Source organism: Siphateles boraxobius, unplaced genomic scaffold, assembly GCF_051911475.1.
Source record: "Siphateles boraxobius isolate OS27281-9 unplaced genomic scaffold, OSU_SipBor_1 32, whole genome shotgun sequence".
NCBI classification, from domain to species: Eukaryota; Metazoa; Chordata; class Actinopteri; order Cypriniformes; family Leuciscidae; genus Siphateles; species Siphateles boraxobius.
The window spans coordinates 4,125,001-4,147,782 of NW_027508942.1; the positions used below are offsets into that span (position 1 = coordinate 4,125,001).

At 37.7% G+C, this 22,782-nt stretch overlaps 2 protein-coding genes across 3 annotated transcripts in view; both read right to left on the bottom strand.

The window, feature by feature from the left end:
- kcnab1a (potassium voltage-gated channel subfamily A regulatory beta subunit 1a) overlaps positions 1-10,110 on the bottom strand; it is a 112,277-nt gene extending 102,167 nt beyond the window's left edge. Inside the window, exons 1-2 of one of the 2 annotated variants that reach the window (XM_077194625.1) lie at positions 9,941-10,110; positions 9,174-9,263 (exon numbers count right to left, since the gene is read on the bottom strand). In XM_077194625.1, coding sequence (XP_077050740.1) covers positions 9,174-9,241 — 68 coding nt within the window. In that variant the 5' untranslated portion in view covers positions 9,242-9,263; positions 9,941-10,110. Of the gene's footprint in view, positions 1-36; positions 513-9,173; positions 9,264-9,940 lie in introns of those variants that run through there. The other variant, XM_077194622.1, reaches the window with a different exon arrangement.
- Positions 10,111-13,863: 3,753 nt separating this feature from the next.
- vmn2r1 (vomeronasal 2, receptor 1) lies at positions 13,864-21,651 on the bottom strand. The gene is made up of 6 exons (XM_077194726.1): positions 21,410-21,651; positions 18,734-19,025; positions 16,582-17,391; positions 15,760-15,987; positions 15,022-15,145; positions 13,864-14,930 (listed from the first exon to the last, which is right to left on the bottom strand). Exons 1-6 carry the CDS (start codon positions 21,649-21,651, stop codon positions 13,864-13,866), a joined length of 2,763 nt encoding a protein of 920 aa, XP_077050841.1.
- Between the last annotated feature and the right edge of the window lie 1,131 nt (positions 21,652-22,782).

The following is a 22,782-nucleotide window of genomic DNA, read 5'->3' on the forward strand; positions in this document are numbered from 1 at the left end:
GTGTTAGCGGTTTATGCAACCAGCCACAGGACTCACCGGTACGGCATGCCGGTCTCATACGCAACACTATCTTCTCTGGCCCGTCCACACAGCTTCAGGTACCAGTTGGTCTCCATCTCCCGGATGAGAAGCGCTCTCCTGACCCGCAGCAGCGCCGCCTGCCGGAGCTGAACATGATCTCGAGTCTCCTGAGAGCTGCGGTGCCCACGGTGCCCTGCCAGAGACGCAGCGGACGGTCTGCGGTGCCTGGAGGGCTCCTCGGGGCCCCTGTGACCCACCGAACCACTGCGAGCTGCGATCATGGCCGGCAGGGCCCCGTCCCGTCTGTGGAGCCCGGGGGAGTCTGGCTTCAGTCTCAGTCAAACTGCTCAATTAAAGGAGGAGTAGATTCCTGACTCACTCACTCACTCTCGCTCTTCTTTCCCTCTCTTTCTCTCTCTCTGTGTGTGTGTGTGTGTGTGTGTGTGTGTGGGATCTTTTCTACAGCCTCTCTTATAACCTCCCTGCGTGTTGAGGATGAAACCGGATCTGGCTGAGCTCTTGGTCCTGTTGTAGGGCTGGGCAGGGCCGGCTGGGTTGGGTTGGGCAGAAGATAAAGTCACCAAGCTAGACTTGGGTACAAGTTAATGCTAGCTAATGTTACTGAAGATCATATGAAATCAAAATTGGAACAGTAAAAACAAAAAATTACGGTAAAAAAACAGCAGCTGTGGTTGCCAGAAATTTACTGTAAAAAATACGGTAGCATCATTATAGGTTTTACAGACTTACCTTAAATTTACAGTAAACATCTGTTATTTCACTATCTGATATAATGTTAATTTACCCACCTATTGAAGTACTATATCTGTTTTGCACCATTGTAATACACTGACAACCACCAGAGTCACATGATGAATCAAAGCTCATCACAAGCAGCTTTTCAAAAAGAAAGTTAATACTAATATCTAGAAGGTTCACAGTGTCATTCACACAAACACTAAACACCATCATGGTAACACGCAAAAATGCATTAAACATTAATTTAACAACATTACATGTAACATAAAACCCTAATTGTACATAACTGATTAGAAAAACGAAGAAAAACTATGAAGAAACAGTTTTTTCAACAAAATTACATCAAATGTGAAGCATCACCCAGGGAATTGTGAGAATGTCAATGTACGTTTTTTCACTGTAAATTATACAATGACTTGTTCTTTTTCACTTCCAAAAACTGAAATTTAACAGTATTTTACTGTAAAATGTACAGTTAAATGTACGGTTAGATCAATCACAGTTATTCACTGTATATAGTAGGCTATATATTACGGAAACTTACTGTTGACCAATTAACAGTTTTCACTGTAGCATTTTTACAGTCTTTGACCGTTAAAATCAGGATAATTTTTTACAGCATTTGCCTGCACTGACACTATTGGATGAGCTGGACGATGACATCACTGTTACACAGTTATTTAACTGAACTCTGAACTGATTTCCCCTGAATAATGACTGTTTACTATCGTCTTTAAGAGCTGCTTTACAGCAGACTGAACTCTGTTTGCTCACCGAATCGTTATTTTCCTGAATATCCATGTACAGCTGCTCTGAAGCAATCTGTATTGTATAAAGCGCTAATAAAAGTGACTTAAAAAGGTAAGATTTAGATTTAAGTGTCATCTACCGTATATTCAAGTGAACTAAAAGATGATTAATGAACATTTAGTGGAGAAAATGTACAGTCTGTCCAAACAAATTTTATTTAGAGATGGAGATTTTGAAAATAACCATTAAAATAAAGAAATAAACCATTAAAATAGAGTAAAATTATAAGATGCCATATACGGCTTATAAGAAATGATATATGCCATATATGGCTTACTTTCTCTTAAAAATTAACAAATAGTAAAGAAAAATGCCTGTGTGCCATGACGGGGAAAAACAAATCTTATGGATTTTACATCTTAATTTATTCATGTTTAACAATTTGTTTTTAACAACTAGAAATAAAGAGGGTCCTTTGGCTATAATTTGTCAGCTTATTGGGTTATATAATATATTGGGTTATTTTACTAATAACATTTACTAATCACATTTATCAACTAATACTGATATATTTAGGGTCAGTCTGATAATACAATCAAATTATCAGTCTGATAATACAGCTCTTCTTTTGTTTTGTTTTTTGTTTTTTTAAAGAAATTAACACTTTTATTCAGCAAGAATGTATTAAATTGGTAAAAAAATGCCAGTAAAGAAATTTATAATGTTACTTAATATTCAAACAAATTATGCTCTTTTGAAATGTCCATTCATAAAGGAATCCTGGGGAAAGATGGTTTCCACCAAAATATTATGAAACAGTACTGTTTTCCACATTGATAATAATCATAAATGTTTCTTGAGCAGCAAATCAGCATAATAGAATGAATTGAGAAGGATCATGTGACACTGAAGACTGGAGTAATGATGCTGAAAATTGAAAAAAAATGCAGCCTTGGTGAGCATAAAAGATTTCCTTCAAAAGCATTTTTTTTTTTGAAAACAAACTTATGAATGATGGTGTATATCATGCACCCCAAATTTCCGTCCAATAAAATGGTCTACAATAAGAACGTCCCATCCCAATGACACGACCTGTGTCTGATAAGCAATAATATGGTGCTCAGCATAGCAAGCAATCCCTTCAATATCTCCCACAAGAATGTCCTGCTTCAACAGGAAGTATGTCAACAAAGACAGGAAAGAAAATTGCCATCATCAAGCCATTTCACAGGCTTTACTTTCACAGGTCGGCACCGACCACATCCAACAATATCTCATAATCTCCTCTCAGAGTGACTACAGGTTCTCACACTCACCAAACAAACAACTAATTAATCTTTTTAAACATTGACTATCTATATTTAAACATATGTAATAGCCTTCGGGTCTTTGCAGCATTTCTATTACGTCATAAGACCAGCGGTTTTGCTGGTAGGATAAAGGTTTGGTGCTGTGACGATATCATTATCAGCCTCGCTGTAGCTTGCAACCTATTCACTTTCACACAGACACACACACACACACCTGAACCTGCTTCCTATAGAAAAAATAAAATGTATCATTAGCATGATTTAAAAAGCAATTAAATGCCATGTTTAAATGTGTAATCTGCCTAATACATGCATGCTCCAGACAAGATTAATAAGAAATCATTCAACAAATTACTTGCTTGCTTCCCCAGAAAAGCGTTTTTCCCAGCCACCAAAATCAGCATAAAAATAAATCCTCGACTCTGATTGTCAGCAAAAAAAAGTTGTTAACATTTCCTCTCAAGTACTTTAGAAACCTTATTTCATGTTTGAGGAGAGGAGTTTGAAAGCAACCTGAAAGTCTCTCACCTGAAGGACGTCCCAAGACAGGCTCTCTTAATCAATGTCAGCAATGTGCCAGCATACGTGCCAACGGGCACAAAACAGGAGTGATCGATGTTCTCCGAGTCCATCAAAGCTCCTGTCAGAGGTGTGCCAATGCTGATAACTCATTCAAGCAGAAAAACACACAGCAAAAGTGCAAAAAATGAGGCGATGAGATGTGAGCAAGCTCCTGGCACAAACTGAACAGCAAATATGATATTTATGCACATTAAACGCAATAAGCTCCAATATCACCTTGTGATTAGTCACAATCACTTAGGAATGAAACACAAAAATGAATTTTAGAGTAACTCAATGCCACTCTTTCAGATATTTTCCACACCCCACAGGCCCTGATCTCACATTTCCAAAGATGAGTGCCATTCTTAAGGCTTAATAATTGATACAGGTAACGTCTATCTGGTCTGGCTGATGAGTGGGGTTAAGAGTATATGCGTGTGGGTCTTTGGTTTGGGTAAAGTGGTTTGCGAGATGGAAAGTGAGAGCTAGCAGAAGGAGAAGCTGAAGAAACCAGAACCCGGTCGAGTGGACCTTGGATGTGACGTGGAGAAGAAACCGGAGCACAAGTAGGTCAGTGTTTGGACAGATGACAAAGTGAGAACGCTGTCACTCACATATCGCACTCCTCTCACGCTACGGGTGAGTGTGAAACAAAATGCTGAATAGGTAAAGACACTCATGCACAGGAACACTCAAATATATGGGGGACAGAGGTGAAAGTATTTGTGACCAGTATCCAGACACTGGTGACCATTACATCTCAATACATCCATCAACAGAGGTCACGACCTCTGCACCCGGTGTCTCAGAACTGACACTGCTAAAGTTGCTGTACCATTGCTCAAATTCTATCACAAAGCCTGTTACCATGACAGCAAACATAACATAGATCACAATTACCCACACATGCAAACAAAAAAACAGACAGCTCTGAAAATTAATATGGCCCTAGAGACAAATAATTTTTTTTCCACAATCACTTCCACATCATTGTGGAAAATATATCTGTTACTTCTCATGAGGTTTTTTTAAAGTGGCCCTTGAAATAGAGAGAGGAGATACATGATTCTATCATTCAGAGGAACAGAGGTCTGACTTTACGGCCTCTAGAGAATCATGGCTGGACAAATTGAGAATTTAGGAATCGGCTTCCCTTTAATTCATGAGCTGTGGTTTGAGTTTAATCAACAATATCTTAAAGGGGACATGAGATGGATTTTTTATTTATTTAAAATTATGCTGTTCACTTATAATAAAGTTTATGCACAAAAGAAAAAACAATGTGTGTGTGTGTGTGTGTGTGTGTGTGTGTGTGTGTGTGTGTGTGTGTGTGTGTGTGTGTGTGTGTGTGTGTGTGTGTGTGTGTGTGCGTGTGCGTGTGCGTGTGCGTGTGTGTGTGTGTGTGTGTGTGTGTGTGTGTGGGTGTGTTTGGGTGTGTGTGTGAGACCAGTGCTGGCAAAATGACTTGCAATGACCAAATTTTCAAAAATGACTTATTGTTAGTTTCACATTCTCTAATCAAAATGATAGAGTCAGCAAAGTTACTTAAAGTTAAAGATACTTTTACATGTTTAGTTGCTATTTGGACCATTATATATCAATATATACACTTAACAAAATTATAAACGCAACACTTTTCTTTTTGCCCCCATTTTTCAAAAATGTTCATAGATCTGTCTAAATCTGTGTTAGTGAGCACTTCTCCTTTGCCGAGATAATCCATCCACCTCACAGGTGTGGCATATCAAGATGATGATTAGACAGCATGATTATTGCACATGGGCTATTTTAGACCGGTCTATAGTGTTACACAAATCTAAAATTTGCTCATAGACTAGTCTAATGCAAGTTAGACTGTTTCACAAAAATAAAGACTGACTTCATTAAGATAAAAAAAAATTGACACCTTAACCCAGGCTAACTTAGGTCTAAGACTCTATGTTACCTTGGCAACCAGCAGTAACAATCCGATTCATTACAAACAGCCAAAAGAAAAGAGAAAATGGCTCATCATTTATGGTTTGCTGACGACGTTATGGAGAGAGCTATGAGAAGGGAAAGGATATTTCTTCTTAAATATTTCTTTTTTGGCATCTTGTACATGTTTTTGTATCTTTTCTGTACATCTTTAACGCTCTGTTCAACGGTCGGATTAACGCTGTTAACTGTCGTAGCAATCTTTTTCAAAATTGAACATTTCTTCTTGTTACTACATTCTCAGCTAATTTTTCCAATTAGTAAAATGTCCTTATAACTGTTATACTCCTCCAACAAACACATTTTTTCTGCTGGGTTAAACTGCACTGAGCGGTTGAATGCGCTTACTCGATCCGCCATGTTTTTTTTTTTTTTGAAAAGTGTCTTATTTTACCCAGAATGCATTGCTATGTAGTCCTACTTAAGATAGGCAACGGTCTGATTTAGATGTCTATCTGAAGTCTGACTATCTACTATATCTAAGCCATAGTCAAAGTCTATCTTTGTGAAACCGGCCCCAGGTGTGCCTTAGGCTGGCCACAATAAAAGGCCACTCTAAAATGTGCAGTTTTACTATATTGGGGGGTTCCTTTGTCTGAAATGATCTGTTTTAAGGCGCTGCGCCTTTAAAGCTTGTCAGTAAATGTCCACTGTTATGATTGGCTAACATCATTGAATAGGAAAGAGCATCAACGCCCACTCGCTATTGCACATGAGTGAGGCTGCATCCAAAATTGCATACTTCCCTTTCTATTTAGTAGGTAAAACAGTATAAGACATAATAAGTATGTTCAAATTCACAGTACTCTTAAAAAAAAGTAGGAAAAATGTATCCGGATGACCTACTACTATATTTTAAAGTGTGCATTTGATGGACACTTTTCTATCCCATGAGGCCACAGGAGAGGATTTCTGAATAGCAGTGATGCTGGTAGGTCACATTATAATGAAAAAATGGTGAATTAAATAATAACAATCATACTACACACATTCAATTGAATACTATGCTTTTTTTAAGAGGTCACAAAATGAGAAACTCGATTAACACTTGCTCCACCGGCCTCGCTCTGTTCCCAAGTCTCTCGGCCTCGTCCAGCTTGCCACAAAAACCCACTCAAGACAGTATGTGATTTTGGAGGCATCATACACATCCCGCAGATCTGCACAAGGACTTCGAGTCCCGCTTCAAGGTCAGGGCTTCCTCAAGCCAATATCAAAGTTTACTACTTGTTAAAACTACAATAATGTACTTACAATCCTGCACAGAACAGATGGCTAGTATATGGTCTCAAATCCTGCTAAGTACTATATTACTTAGTAAATGCATCACTCTAACATTGTAATGAATGGGAGAGAAAAATAAGCAAAGCTGAGAGAGAAGAGACAGTGAAATATAACCGGATAGAAGGAATGGAAGATCATGAGTGAGAAATAACTTGAGCCATGATTCATAAAAAAAAGGATAAAAACTGAATCAGGAATCAGCTGTTAAATTTTCCGGATTGAAAATGGGGTGTTGAAATCCATTTTCTTTCCATTGAACTTCCTGTCATTTGTCATCTGCTCTGAGATCAACACTTATGATAGTTTGGCATTGAAATGACTGGTCGTGTTCTCCTCTTTAACACGCTGTGCTTTCACCATGTGAATGGGGGTCGAATAGGTCACTCAGTCTGATATAATTCATCAAGCCAAATAATATTGAGTCATAGCCAGGAGAGCTTCAAACATAATTGTCTCGGTCCCAAGGGCTCTCGTTCAGCCGAGTGATTTTATTTCAGTTGTGAAGGGTGAAGATTAAAATGAAAAAGGGTGTGGGGGGGATAATGGAATGATGACTGCCTCTTATCTAAAGGAGCCAAGGGAACGGCTTTATCTCTAGTGGATATGCAGAGCAGAAAATACAGCAGTTTCCCAAACTAGTGCACACGAGGAGGCATCAGAGATAAAGAAAAGGAGCAAGGAATAAGATGTGCTGTCCTTCCATTCAAGAATGGTAAACAGATTCTTCTCAGCCACTGTGTAGCAAAGCTTTCCTGACAATCTGGTGTCTAATTACTCCAGTACGCCATTCTAACCAGACAGAACAGCTGTTCTCAGGCTCCAGTTCTTTCCACACACACTTTTAGATTCATTCTGCACCATTTCACACAGGGTCCAAAACTAACAAGGATTTGGGGCCAGATTTACCAACAGCTTGCACCAGCGCAAACCCTCTTTTGGTGTTAAAAAAAAAAGCTACTGTCAGGATTTACTAAAGACACGCAGTGAAAAATTAGCGTTGAAAAGGCTAAATAAGGCTGACCTTATTGCATATGCATTTGTTGGGAGGAGAGTATTTAAATGGATCATGCAAGGTGATTTATAAGGTTTGCACTGGTCAATTTACACTATTATTTACCACCTTAAACCAGATGCTAATTTGTGCTGGTCTTGGTAGATTGCGTTGGTCATTATGGAAATGATCCGGCTGAGTCTGTGTTCTTTCATTTGCGCGCAGCTCATTGGCCACTGATGCAACGGCAACCAATCAGCTGTACTATGTAGAAAATGATGTGACTGCTACCAAATGAGTTAAGGACCTATCAGCCTGCGCCATCTAGAGTTTCATGCCAGATCTAGATATTTTTCCATCACCATGTCCCGTTAGGGACTCTGTATAGGTTCTACACAATTAGCTTTGCATAATTAGTTGCAATTTCCTACACATTCACATGGTTTCCGTATAATCAGATGTATTTTAATGAAGTAAAGTGGACATGCTCTTTTTAAGTTATCCTAACACAATTCAGTCATATTAGCTTAATTTTAGCCTATTCTTTTAGCTTAGATGCATGCTTGAATCATGTTAATTCTATGCAATCGAATCAAGTTATAACTTTTTGTTAAGTTCTGATGGTTTATGTTGTTACTAAAGGTTTTATTTAATTTTTAAATAAAACAAAAAGCTTTATAGCCTTTATTTCATTAGTTGAACCATGTGTCCTTTAAACTACCCTTAATGCTGAATGTAGAATACAGAGATTATCTTAAAATATGTCTCTTTGTTGGAATTAGCAGCATGACTTTACCTATAGGATAATTGAAAAAGAGACAAGAAACGTTAACAGAGAAGTTTTAGGCATATTATGCATACGATTATGTGTGCATATTTTAAATAAAAATATTATTTGCAAATAGTTCAAATACTTTACAATAAGATCTTATTTTACTTTTTTCCCTTTATTCTATTTATTTTATTGGTTTACAAGTCAATATATGATTCAAAAGCGGATGCTACAAGCTGATAAAGTGACAGTATGTGCGTTTTGCCCCTTTTTTTCTTCCCCATGTTTATCTTCCATGTATAATGTTATCACTGTGTTCTACAGCTTCAGTAATCTAATATGACGTGTAGCTGCTTAACGTAAAAGTCTTTGTTCTGTCAGATTGTCTAAAAGAGAGAGAAAGGAGTGAAATGACTGCCATCGAACAGTCAAATCACATCACTTCAGCAACAACGAGAGCAGAGCGAGTGAAGATGAGCATTACTGGGTAGCTCCTCCTGCTGGTCAAAGACTCTTTTAAACACTAATCTACCATGACAGCAGAGGAATGTAATTATCAGCTCTACTTACTGTTCCTCTCTCTCTCTGTGAAATGAAAGCATCCCAATGAAAGCAACATTTCAGGAATGCATCTGAGCCTGACGCATCATAAAATGCATCAAATTGTAGCACTATGAGAGTTTGCTCAACAATATTCAAGTCTTTATTGCAGCAGATGTTAGATCTGATCATGATTTTTGCTCACCTGTAGGGCAGTTTTGAACTTCTGCGACATCTGTCTGTGTCATCTGTCATATCTCGGTCTGCCTCCATTATATCTAGATATTTACCCCACCTGGAAAACATAAAAATACAACACTAAGATATAATGTAAGTCTCTCAGCAGTTCCTGTCAGCCGTTAAACGACAATCTGTTGATGTTGATTATCTACTTGGTTAAGTACTTGATCTTGATGGATGGTTATTGAATTTATTTTTTAACTGTCATTATAAAATATAACAAAGGTGCCCTTGCAACTGGCTAGGGTTTTTATTTATTTATATATTTTTGAACATCAGCTCCAAAATAACATTTTTCATTTGTAAACTGTTCATCATATGTACACTATTTGATCAGCCAACCATTGAACGAGTGTGAAAAGGGTTTAAAAAGGCTGTTATCTCGGGTTTAAAGTTAAAGAGTTTAGTGCATTGTGCAAAATACATTTTTGGAGACTGTGTGAAAAGATACTGAAAACTGTTCAGCAAGTATGTTTTAAAGTCCCCGACCACACATCTCAACCTTTTAGCGTTGTCCTCCTTTGGGAGAGTTCAGTAATCTGACAGACTGGAGAAACCCAGCAGATTCACTGTGAACTGAAGGGAAACCCCTGACATGATGAAGCCCACCCTCCAAATTAGTAGCATGTGCATGCATCCCAACACTTCCCACTGGATTGCATCCATTATTAATCTGACCCCTTTAATGAGTTCAGTTGTTCACAAAGACCTGATGAATTATTAAAATCATACCTTTACAGGCTTTATCCATGCTCAGTGTTTTCAGTGGTCAGTCCAGAGTTGAATGGCCACTTGGCCTTTCTGTCAAGAGTCAAGACCATATTTAAGCATTTTGTTTACACCACATCCTCAGTTACCCAAGCGCACACGCATGCACACACAAACACACACACACACACCTCTTCCTCAGGCACGCTGGGCTATTCCTCACTGAGGGCGTGTTGTTACACGTCCAATTATAGAAGAATATCATCACTCCACAAAGCATGTGGTGGCATCAAGTGAACTATGCAAACTCATTCTCTCTGACACAGCACTGTAAATATTGTGCATCCTAGGATGCAACGATGGTACAGTCGGATCCAAAAGTCTGACACCACTATGAAAAAGCTTGTATTGTGCTCATTTTGAAAAAGGTAAATTAAACTTATGTTCGAGTCAACTGATTCATTGATAATTTTTCAGCCCTCATAATTAGTATTCATATAATATTTATTTGACTTTTTCAAAACCCTTTTTTTATTATTGTTATTTTGCAATGTGGTCTCAGACTTTTAGACCTCACTGTGTATGTTTTAAATGTTCAGTCTTATATTTGGAGACTTTTTACTTTGCTGTGTCTTTTTTATGTTATGCATTTGCGTAAGAACATTGTTTTGTTTGTGCTTCGGCTCTGTGTGTGTGTGTGCGGATGAATATGAGCCTTCACAATAGATAATGCTTTACAATGAACTCTGTTAACAGAGCTACATATAGCAATTTATCTGTTCAATAAAACACCTTATTCACCTGTTGAGTAATATAAATGTCCTCTCAGCGTCGGTTTTACAACATTTCAGATCCCTCAGTTCTCACCATCTCCAAAGAGCCAAGCCAATGTTGGTTCTTGTTTTATTACAAGCTCTGTGATCTCTTTTTGTTTATTCTTCTCCTTCTTCTGCTGTTTAATGTCAGTTGGCAGACAAACTGTAATTGGTGCATTCCCGCCATCTACTGGATAGGAGTGTGAAGCGTTGGGAAGTTGATAAAAAACAAGACAGATGTAGATTTAAAATAATAACAATAAAACGGTATCCTAAATTCTATTAATTAGTCTTGTTTCTTTTAAGTAAATAAATAATTTGTGATATATTCTTGATTGTTTTGAGCCATTTCCTTAACTGAACCGAGTGACAAATTATTTATTTCTAAAGATCTTTGAAATATTGCTCTTTCATATCCATCAGATTGTATAAGTACGTGTTCTACTGATTCCCATTCTATGCAGACACTGATTTAATGAACAATGTCCAATACACATTCTTGAAATTAAAACGTCTTCTTTCTGGACCAACTTTTCCTCAAATGTGATGAAAGTGTGTACCTTATATGTGTAGGTACCCATTATTGTTCGTCCAGATTGTCTTATTCTAAATAGACTTCATATGCATCACTTCAGAAATCAAATCTTGTCTAGCTATAGATTTTCCACTTGTCAAAGCTGAGAGGAATCCTGTAATCCACCTTACTGGTTAAATTTCTAACCACTGAAGCGCTAGGAATTTTGCTATTAACTAATTTTGTAGTAAATACAAAAATATGATCTGAGATCCTTTTTGATATTTTGACTTTAAAAGTGGGATATGTAAACTGCTGCTACTGAGTCTGGGTCATTTGTAGCCTATACTGCGCTATAATGGGTTTGATCGTGTATTGCTGTAGCCTACAGATATACTTTTTAACATATTTATTTCCTTGTTATGTTTTTCTTCATGTAGGCTAACTGAAAGTCAGGAGGAATTGCTAACATAAGGGGCAATATGGATGCAGTTCATCCAAAACTTGTTAGTTTTTTATACGCGTATTCCTAGCAATCCTTCAAGACTTTCTTTCCTAAATGACTATCCAAATGTCCTTTTAAAACGGGTGATTCCCCAGAAGTCGGAGATTTAGCTGCTCCACCGCAAGCAACTTTTCTCTATTTACGAATATGACGAGACATGCACGGGCGAGTGACGTAGGCTACGCAATTTCGCGCGAAAACCATCCCGACATCTCTGAAATATGAACACTGTTTACCGTAGTGAATCAGGGTAAGACAAAGAAGAATTCATAATGTATTGACTTATTTTCTTACATTTTTATCATTTTGAACAAAGAAAAGTTACATAGTGTAACAGATCTAAAATAATGATAATAAACATAGCCACACATCTATGAAGCAACTGTTAAGAATACGTCTGAGGTTTTAATCACCAAATTACTGAAATCGTCACACTGTATCTGGTAACTAAAAAAAATTAGTAGGCTATATAAAACTTTGATAGTTTATTGTAACTTTATTTTATGAATAAGATAACAACGCAATACATAATTCATTTCTATTGTTTACGAGTGAAGATCTCAGTGGAGTCCTGTTCAAAATTACGTGTTGCTCTAAACAGTTCACATTAGATGCAATTTGTGCATGAATCCATGATGCCTCCCATATTTATCTAAAACACACCCAGTCTAATCAAATTTTTCAAATTCATTTTCAAATTCACAAATAAATTAACAGCATAAATTACCCACAAAAGATTTTCACAAAAATATACTTCATTGTATGTCAGCAAAACTATTACAATAGTTATTTTATAAAACAACTGACGGAGAACAACTAGGACAGTTTCATTTGTGTCATATCTCAGTTTATGAAGATTCACTGCTTCCTCCTGCTGGCCGGCATCAGCATTACATTTACCTCTCTGTTTCCATGCTTTTAAGACTAAAAGTTGTCTCTGAAAAGATTGGTTTTATTTTTTTTAAGATGAAATCAATGCATTTTTTCATGTAATTTGAACAGCTAAGCTACACTGGTCATAAAAACATCCCTGAGTGCAAATTCTTGCTCATTAAAAGGGGTCATATCGTGAGGAAGCTTTTTTTCCTGTTTTCCCTTTATTTGCCTTTTTTCTCTCTTTTATAGTGTATCTGTTGTGTAAAAAAAAAGAATACAATTTTCCACAACCATTTGAAATATAATTAGTGAATATAGTATTAAAACTGTAACTCTCAAAACTGCCCTCTCATTAAAGAAATTCAAGGTTTCATATTTATTATTAAATTAAATGTATTTATGTATCATGTTTAACATGGATTCATTGTTATGAGTGTTGTGCCTTTCTTCTAAAGTTTGATATTTTGACTTTTTGTTTGCTGCTTCTCTACAGTTGCGTTTGAGCATCTGCTTATTAACTTTTTATGGTATAATTGATTGAAACTAAGCTCCAAAAATGATCCTCCCCAGCTTTATGATGTCAGATGAAAACATGGGAATGTTAAAAAAAAATGACATTGTACTTGACAGCAAACCCACAGTCAGATATTAAAACTGCAGAACAAGTCAAATGTTTGCAGTTTAAATGAATAAATGGTAACACTTTACAATAAGGTTCATTAGTTAACATTAGTTAATGTATTAGCTAACATGAGCTAACCATGAGCAATACATTTGTTACTGTATTTGTTAATGTTTGTTAATATAAATACAGCTGTTCATTGTTTTTTCATGTTAGTTCACAGTGTGTTAATAATGTTAACAAGATTTGAATTACGTATTAGTAAATGTTGAAATTATCATTAACAAAGATTAATAAATGATGTATAAGTGCAGTTCATTATTAGTTCATGTTAACTAATGAACCTTATTGTAAAGTGTTACCGAATGAATAAATAAATAAAACACAGCCTACTAGGGCTTACAGCTGGCAAAAAATGGTCATAAAACTCAATTGTATTATACATAGACATAACATAATATGCTAAGTGCAATACGACCCCATTAAAAGTCCTTTACTGTTATCCCTATTCTGTCTTAGATCTTAATTTATATGTAAAATCCTGAAATATGTCAGAGTCCAAAATAATAAGGCTTCAGAGTGACACGGTAGATCATTTTTAGGGAATGTCTTCAGTCAATCTAGAGACACAGTGGACACAGTGGTTTCGTGAGCGGAGCTGCTGGTGGTGGCGAGCGATACGCCTGTGTCACGTGACTTGGCTCGAGGAATCATCATCTCCTCTTTGTTCCTCTCTGGTTTGACGAGCAGCACATAGCACTTGGGGATGAAGACGCACGCGAGCAGGCCGAAGCTGGACGCCAAGATAGCGAAGATTTGCACCGCCACCATGAACTTCCCCCGCGTGCTCAGATAGGCGGGAACGAAGGAGATCCAAACGATGAAAAACACCAGCATGCCAAAGGTCACGCTCTTGCCCTCATTAAAGTGGTCTTCCAACTTTCGTGCCACAAAAGCAAAAGTGAAGGTCAGCAGAGCTAAAAGTATGTCATAAGCGAAGATGGAGCAGATGAAGATGATGTTTCCAGTGTCGCACTCCAGGATGATCTTGATGTTCTGGGCGGCTGTGTTTTTAACAGGGTGTGGAGGCATCAGAATCAGCCACACGGTGCAAGCCACCGCTTGGATCAGTGTGCCCACTATCATCATCGCCCTCTGGTGCCTGGGATGTATGGGATCCACGTCGTTCTTCCGAGGAATAGCTGGAGCGATGATTTCAGTGTCGGGACTCTGTTCGGCAGCCGCTGCCGCTGCTTTTGCCGCCCGTGTCGCAGTTTTGACAGCTTTTACAGCTCTGGCTCTCAGCATGAGCAGAGCAGATTTACCCATTAATGAAGAGAGGCTCAGAGCAAAGCCTACAGCCAACGCCACCTGACTGGTCATGCACGACCACATCTGAGGCTCACCGAGGAACACGATGGAGCTGAGGAAGGTGATCACTAAACCCAGCAGCAGAGAGAAGCTCAGCAGAGGGTCGTTGACCTGCACCAGAGGTGTGTTGAGGTGCTTCAAGAAGATGATCGCGACTACGATAGCAGCCAGAGCCCCGAACGCAGCGATCGCGATCAGTGTGATCCCGAGAGGTTCGGAGAAGTCCAGGAATTCAATGGTCTTCTGCACACACTCGTCGTGATTGGCATTGGACCAGTAGTCCTTGTCGCATTGGATACAGCCTCGTGCATCTGTTGGAAGAGTTATTAAAATCGACTAAATAGAAACTCAGAAGCCATTAAAAGTAAAGACTGACTGAACAGAGTTGTTTATTGCCATGACCTGTTGTGTTTGTGATCTCTCCGTCTGCGCAGGGGATGCAGTCGAAGCAACAGACCGGCTCTCCCTGCCGGATACCCATCCTGGTGCCGGGCTGGCAGCGTTCATTGCACACGGAGCGAGGCGTCTGGGACACAAGAGGAACAAACGGCTCTTCAGTTTATCTTCTATATGATTCCACACGCGATAATGAGAGGCAGACTTTAACCAGTCGATTACTTTAAAACAATGTACTGGATTTTTTAGGTACAGTCTAATACGCAATGGATGGATGGATAGATAGTTAAATAGATGGATGGATGGATGGATGGATGGATGGATGGATGGATGAATGGATGGATGGATGGATGGATGGATGGATGGATGGATGGATGGATGGATGGATGGATGGATGGATGGATGGATAGATAGATAGATAGATAGATAGATAGATAGATAGATAGATAGATAGATAGAAAGATGGATAGATAGATAGATAGATAGATAGATAGATAGATAGATAGATAGATAGATGATAGATAGATAGATAGATAGATAGATAGATAGATAGATAGATAGATAGATAGATAGATAGATAGATAGATAGATGGATAGATGTTTTTGTTTAAAAAGAATACCTAATGCATTACACATTTTACAAAATAGAGATTAATTGCAATTCAATATTTTAACAGCCGTATCATTACTATATAATCTAATTTAAAATCAGACTAAATTACACGCATCACATGACATCCTCACCTCGAGGACATCATTGTTCCATATGATAGAGGAATCATTTATAGTCAACCTGTCGTCGGCGGGCGCCGTGCTGTTATAGTACCCGATGTGGGAATATGTGATCTCTCCGTCTGAATCACTCTGCCAGTTTAAGATTTCATAAAAGCCTTCCACCTCTCCATCATTGAAGAATATCTTCTCTCCGGTGTGAGGGACGGTGTATCTGAGGTGCTTCATGTAGTACATGAGCTGAACACAGAGCACATAGGGGTAATAAATGAGTAGATTTCATAAAGTACATGCACAACTTGTGTTTCAATCGGACTGAATTCATTCCGATTGATGAATCTAAATGTAGTGTTAATCCTAAACATGTGATCGGGTTAATGTGCGCGTTTATGCGTCACACGCCTGTGTCTAATTGGAATAGATTTTTTGACGTGTGCACACTGCACGAATATATACAGTTTGTATACATATATACAAAAAAATATATTTTTTTTCCTGTTTGCGCACAATAACCATTCTCCTACATTGGTTCTTTATTTGATTTAAACAGCAGACTTAAAATTGATCAATTTCTGATCATAATTTGGAATAAATGTGAATATTAGCCGTTGTGCCGTGTTGCTTATATTGATCACGCAGTAAAAATAGAAAAGTAGAAATGGAATAAACCACGCATTTCAATCCGATCGAAATTTCAGTGGGATCGAGCTCAATCGGACCGATTTAGGTGTTTACATGAAGGCTTTTCAGTCCGACTGAGCCGTCAATCCCATTACTAATGGATTATTTGGTTGCATGTAAACGTGTGTGTGTGTGTGTGTGTGTGTGTCATACCTGCCAAGGCTCGAATGCGTTAATGTCAGCACATGTGCCGTTCTCAAACGGGCCACTGCCAGGTACACACACCTCGAGGTTATGTAGGGCGTACGCCACGGCATATACAGCCTTATACACGTTATACGTAATCCTTAACTGAGACACATCTGAGTATGTATTATTCAGCTTGTCTATCATCTCTTCTCCAGTGCATCTCCTCATGCCTCTCAAAACCATCGTATAATTCATGGTGCAGTTAAAGACAATCCCCCAAAACTCTTCAGTCAGAGTGTCATTGTATGGATTAACAGCCAGAAGGTGCTCTTTCAGGCCGGGGATTTCGGCACGCTTCACCGCAAACCCGATGGTTCCCCCCAGGACGGGCAGTATGTCGGGATGATGGGAGATGGAGGCGGATGTGACCCAGGCCTCGCTGGCGATCCACGTGCGGTTGGTGACGTTGTTACGCAGCAGTTCCTCCAGTAAAGGCTTCAGATCCACATCTGAGGAGAACACCACGATGATCTTAGCCGTGGAGTCCAGCACCGCCTGCACGATGCGCTCCATGGCCTCCGAGCTGGAGGTCTTGGGAAGGGTTTCGGAAAAGGATATACACACTCCCACCTCCTCCACCAACTCCTTAAACCTCTTAATGCCGTATTTCCCGTAATCGTCCTCGGCTGCGATTGTTCCAACCCAGGTCCAGCCGAAGTGAAGCACTAGTTTGGCCATGGCGACGGACTGGTGCTCATCGTTTGGGATGGTGCGGAGGAAGGTGGGATACTGAAATCGGCTCTCCAGAACCGAGCAGGACGACGCGTAACTCATCTAGGGAGGTGGAAAGACAAATCTTTCAACAGTTGTGGTTGGATTTCTTTTCTAAAATTATTACTATAAGGCAGTGTTTCTCAACCCTGCTCCTGAAGGACCCCCTACACTGCACGTTTTCTTTGTCTCCCTAAATCAAACACACCTGATTCAACTCATCAGCTCATTATTACATGGGGATATATATGATAATGAGCTGATGAGTTGAATCGGGTGTGTTTGATTAGGGAGACAAAGAAAACGTGCAGTGTTGAGGGTCCTTCAGGAGCAGGGTTGAGAAACACTGATATAAGGTGTAATAAATTAACCCTAAAAATAGGCAAGAACATGACACATTTAAAAATATGATTTTGATCATTCAAGTTTTTAGAAATAGATACTCTTTCTATTCATGCTGCTTTCACACAGATTTGAAAAGCTTTTATCCCATTTTCAAGAAAAGCTTAAATTTATTATGCCAAGTTTTCAATGAATATGTGAAATAATATAATTTAGTCCTGGTGGAAGCTGAATTTTCAGCATCATTACTCCTCCAGTCTTCAGTGTCACATGATCCTTCAGAAATCATTCTTATATGATGATTTGCTGCTCAAAAAACATTTACGATTATTATTATTATCAATGTTGAAAACAGTTGTGCTGCTTCATATTTTAGTGTAAACAGTGATACTTTTTTCAGGATTCTTTGATGAATATGAAAAGGACAGTATTTATTTAAAATAAAAAAATCTTGCTGAATAAAGCTGTAAAAAAGAAAAAGATCGGGCAGATCTTAAACTTTTTAAATGTGGAATAATTTTTATAAAATATATGTTTTTCTCTCTGTGATATCATTTCCTGTTTTATGTTTTTTTTCTTCTTACATGTTTCTGCATGTTCACTGCACCAAAACAAACAAAACTAAGAAATAGTAAAACATGATTTCATTAATAATTTCTATATGCCAAACTACTAAATGAGGTGTCTTTTCAAGAATCTCATAAATGTAATTTTAAAATGTTCCTACTATGACTGCTTATTAGAAAGTACTGGGTAATATAAGGTAAGTACATGGGTTAAGGGTAGGTTTAGGGGTAGGTTCAGGGTTAGTACCTAGTTATTACCCGGTTATTACCCAGTTATTGTAATTACTATAATAAGTACATAGTATGTACATGGGGAAAAAGGACTGTAAAATGAAGCGTTACCAGAATTTGACCCTGAAGTGTTACCATGTTTTTTTATTCAGAAATGTATTAAAGTCATGCCATGTGTTTTGTTTTTCATAAATGAATAGATTTTGACCTTAAAAACGAGGGTTATCTTATGTCATTGCCCAAATACAGTGCTAGATTAAAGGTACTTGTGGGAAGTAGTAGAGTCCGAGTATCCTGGCAGTGGCGATGGACAGATCCGATCCTCCGGCGCCCACCAGAGCCGAGAGAGGAGGCCCGTCCCCGCAGCGGTAGTTCGGCACGGCCTCGTCCTGGCCCGTCAGGAGGGTCAGCGTTCCCTCCACGGCTTTGGAAATGGTGAAGCAGGAGTCATAGATGACGTAGCCCAGCTCAGTTTTGGGGAGCAGGTCCGTTCTGTTGTTGATCTCGTTCAGGGCGAACAGCATCGTCTGAGTCCAGCGGAAAGTACGGAAGTTGAAGCTGAGGGGGAATTCACGTGTTAGAAGAATGATGATTCATTTACGCTTATTCAATCAAGTGAGCAAAATGTTTAGATTTAGCGTCGTCACCTTTATTTATATAGCGCTTTTTACAATACAGATTGTTTCAAAGCAGCTTTACAGAGATAACAGGAAAATAATGTTGTAATAATATTGTTAAATATAAAATTAAAATTCCCCAACTAAGCAAGCCAAAAGCCAGTGGCGACAAGGTAATGTAACTGAATGCATTTGCTATTTATATCTTATATATAATCAAATTATGTTAATGTTGGTCTTTATTATTTCTCTAATATATATCTATTTAACCGAGGATACCTGGTCCACTTTAGACATTCTGCTAACTATAAGTAACTTTGCAACTCCATGTCAGCTAGCAATCATTAGAGTATAGTAAATCGTATGCTTATATAGCTAAATAGCTATATTTTTAACTTTATTTTGATGTTCCTCAACCGACATTCTTCAGAGGAGGCAAGAGAGGCAGTGCCTCCTCAAAAACAATTTGATGAGGAAATAATTGATATTACAAAAATAGAACAACGCAAATATTACAAAATGTGACATTATAAAAGTGTATAAAACCCTCATTTTTTCTAATCTAGTTACAGCGAGACGCCTTGTCTCTCTTGCCTCCCCTGAGCCTATTGACTTTTAACTCTGTCCAGCCACCGCCAGCAATTTTTGATCAAGAAAGTTGCATGGCACTCAGAATATTTTGTTGTATGCATATCTGAATATGGAATATATAAAAATAAAGTGGTGATCCTCTACGTTTAAACAACAACAAAAAAAATATTTTATTCTATAAAATGTATTAAAAAAAAAAGTATAACAGTGAAAACACGGAAAGCTGGAAATTTCCGTCAATAGCGTGGAAAGGTAGCCTGGTTAAAACCAGACCCTTCTCAGTCGTAAATGAGTAAGTTTGCGGAGCAAATCAAAATTTGATGGAAGTTCGTCTGAGTTTTACCAGGCTAGAGGAAAGGGTTAACAAACCCCCTAAAGTGTGCGGTAGGGTGTAATTGAGAATGAATGGGAAAGTCATGTGAGAGGAGGCAATGCCTCCCTCCATCGCGCTATGATTGGGTATAATCGGTTACGATTGGGTATAATCGGTTATGATTGGATATAATCGGTTGGATATAATCGGTTACGATTGGGTATAATCTATTATGATTGGATATAATCGGTTGGATATAATCGGTTACGATTGGGTATAATTGGTTATGATTGGATATAATCGGTTGGATATAATCGGTTACGATTGGGTATAATCGGTTATGATTGGATATAATCGGTTGGATATAATCGGTTACTATTGGGTATAATCGGTTATGATTGGATATAATCGGTTGGATATAATCGGTTACGATTGGGTATAATCGGTTATGATTAGATATAATCGGTTGGATATAATCGGTTGCGATTGGGTATAATCGGTTATGATTGGATATAATCGGTTGGATATAATCGGTGACGATTGGGTATAATCGGTTATGATTGGATATAATCGGTTGGATATAATCGGTTACGATTGGGTATAATCGGTTATGATTGTATATAATCGGTTGGATATAATCGGTTACGATTGGGTATAATCGGTTATGATTGGATATAATCGGTTATGATTGGGTATAATCAGTTATGATGAGCGATCAGCCTTGGGGAAATAAAAGATACATCTTTGTGTCTGTGACCAGTGTTTACCGAGCTTGATGACTGATGAAAATAAGTTAACTATTAAAAAGAACAGCTGAACTTTAGTTCACAATTAAAATATATTGTTTAAATTGTTACTTTCTTTAGTTATTATCTTGGAATAAATGTAAAAACACTAACTTTTAATAAATAGAACTTTAATTACAAAGTGTAAAAATGTATGAGAGTTAGTTGATATGTTGCTGCAAGTTACTAATAAATATCTAAAGTGGACCAAATCTAGTGTAACCACATGTAATAGTAACTGCTCCCACTAACTTACACTGTACCAGTGCGGTTGATTGGCATTGTGCAACAAGTTTTTTCCATTGATTAGTTTATGTAACATTAAGTGGTCTCTCGGGAGGATAAACTGTAATTATTCCTTAGACTACAGTTTAATTAATTTTGCATGATGAATAATGATCTTTAAGATGCAAGAATATAATCAAGACAAATTAAGCGTTTGCAATTAATATTTTTTTCTTTTATAATACCAATACATTTCTGAAATATTGACGCAATTAAAAAGAATGCACTTAACGTGGCAGTGCACATCATTACATATAACATATGGACAGATGTAATGATCTAGCAGATCTTATGACAGTCTGGAAAACAGGAGTTTTCTCTTGTAAAATGTCATGTTAAATCTAGTCTTACCCCTCGCAGTCGGAAGAGTCTGGAGGAATCGTGGTGTTGGTGTCCGTTGAAACCAGGCGTTGATGAACTGGAAACATGCCACCAACAACCACTGTCCTTTTCAACTTCTCCTTATAACCCCTCAGGTTGAACTTGGCTTTGAGTTTACAGCTCCCCTCGGCATCGGTGGATGTGTAGAGGAAACAACTTACACAGAAAACCAACAATAGCCGTCCTTTGGAGCTCAATCCGGTTAAATCCATATTTCGAGGAAGGACATGTAAAAGACAGGCTGCTTTGATGAGCTTGTGTTGGAGAGGTTCAACAGACACGATGAATTACCAACGCTTGAGCTGCCATCATCTCTCCTGGGGTCTCTGAAGATTGCATAAGAAACTCAACTGATCAATCAGGGGCCGAATGCCACCGAAACTCACAAACATGCTCAAGTGTTTTGCTCTTTTTCATCATGCTGAATTTTAGGCCTATTTGGGAATGGGTTAGACTTTAGAGAAATGTGTAATCTAACATTATCTACATTTATATTTATTATTGTATTATATATATATATTAAAGTATTTGGCATCCTGTTAAAAATGTTGTAGTCTATTTTTTTTCTTTTAGAATAAATTTATAGGCTACTTGTATTCAGCAAGGACGCGTTAAATTGATCAAAAAATAACAATAAAGACATATAATGTTACAAAAGTTTGTTTCCAATAAATGCTGTTCTTTTGTACTGTGTATTTATCAAAGAATCCTGAAAAAGCCATCACAGGAATAAATTACATTTTAATTTATTTTATGTTGTAATGATATTTCACAGTAGTATTTTTGTATTGTATTTGTGTATATTAAAAAAAATGCAACCTTGGCTTGATAAACATGACACTTCTATAAAAAATACAAAGTCAATAATCTTGACCCCAAATTTAGCAGTGCAAATGGACAAAATAAAAAAAGAGTTGTGGAAAAATACCTTCTTAAAGACTAAAAAAAAGATAGATTAGATAGGTGGATAGATAGATAAATCATGAAAAAGTGTTTAATAAAAATTTCTGACAATCACATTGTTTCATTATGTTTGTGTATTCTGCGAAGAAACTCTAGATACAAACCCGATTCCAAAAAAGTTGGGACACTGCACAAATTGTGAATAAAAACAGAATGGAATGATGTGGAAGATTGAAATTTCAGTATTTTATTCACAATACAACATAGATGACATATCAAATGTTTAAAGTGAGAAAATGTATCATTTTAAGGGAAAAATAAGTTGATTTTAAATATAATAGCATCAACACATCTCAAAAAAGTTGGGACAAGGCCACGTTTACTGCTGTGTGGCATCCCCTTTTCTTTTTATAACAGTCTACAAACGTCTGGGGACTGAG

Bases quoted from the DNA above. Each gene is read 5' to 3' on its own strand.
- vmn2r1 (XM_077194726.1), bottom strand. From the start codon at position 21,651: ATGGATTTAACCGGATTGAGCTCCAAAGGACGGCTATTGTTGGTTTTC. The intron at 17,392-18,733 runs GTACCTTTAATC...CCACCTCCCTAG, and splicing joins GACTCTACTACTTCCCACAA to ATGAGTTACGCGTCGTCCTG. The intron at 14,931-15,021 runs GTCATGGCAATA...CTCTTCCAACAG, and splicing joins AGAGATCACAAACACAACAG to ATGCACGAGGCTGTATCCAA.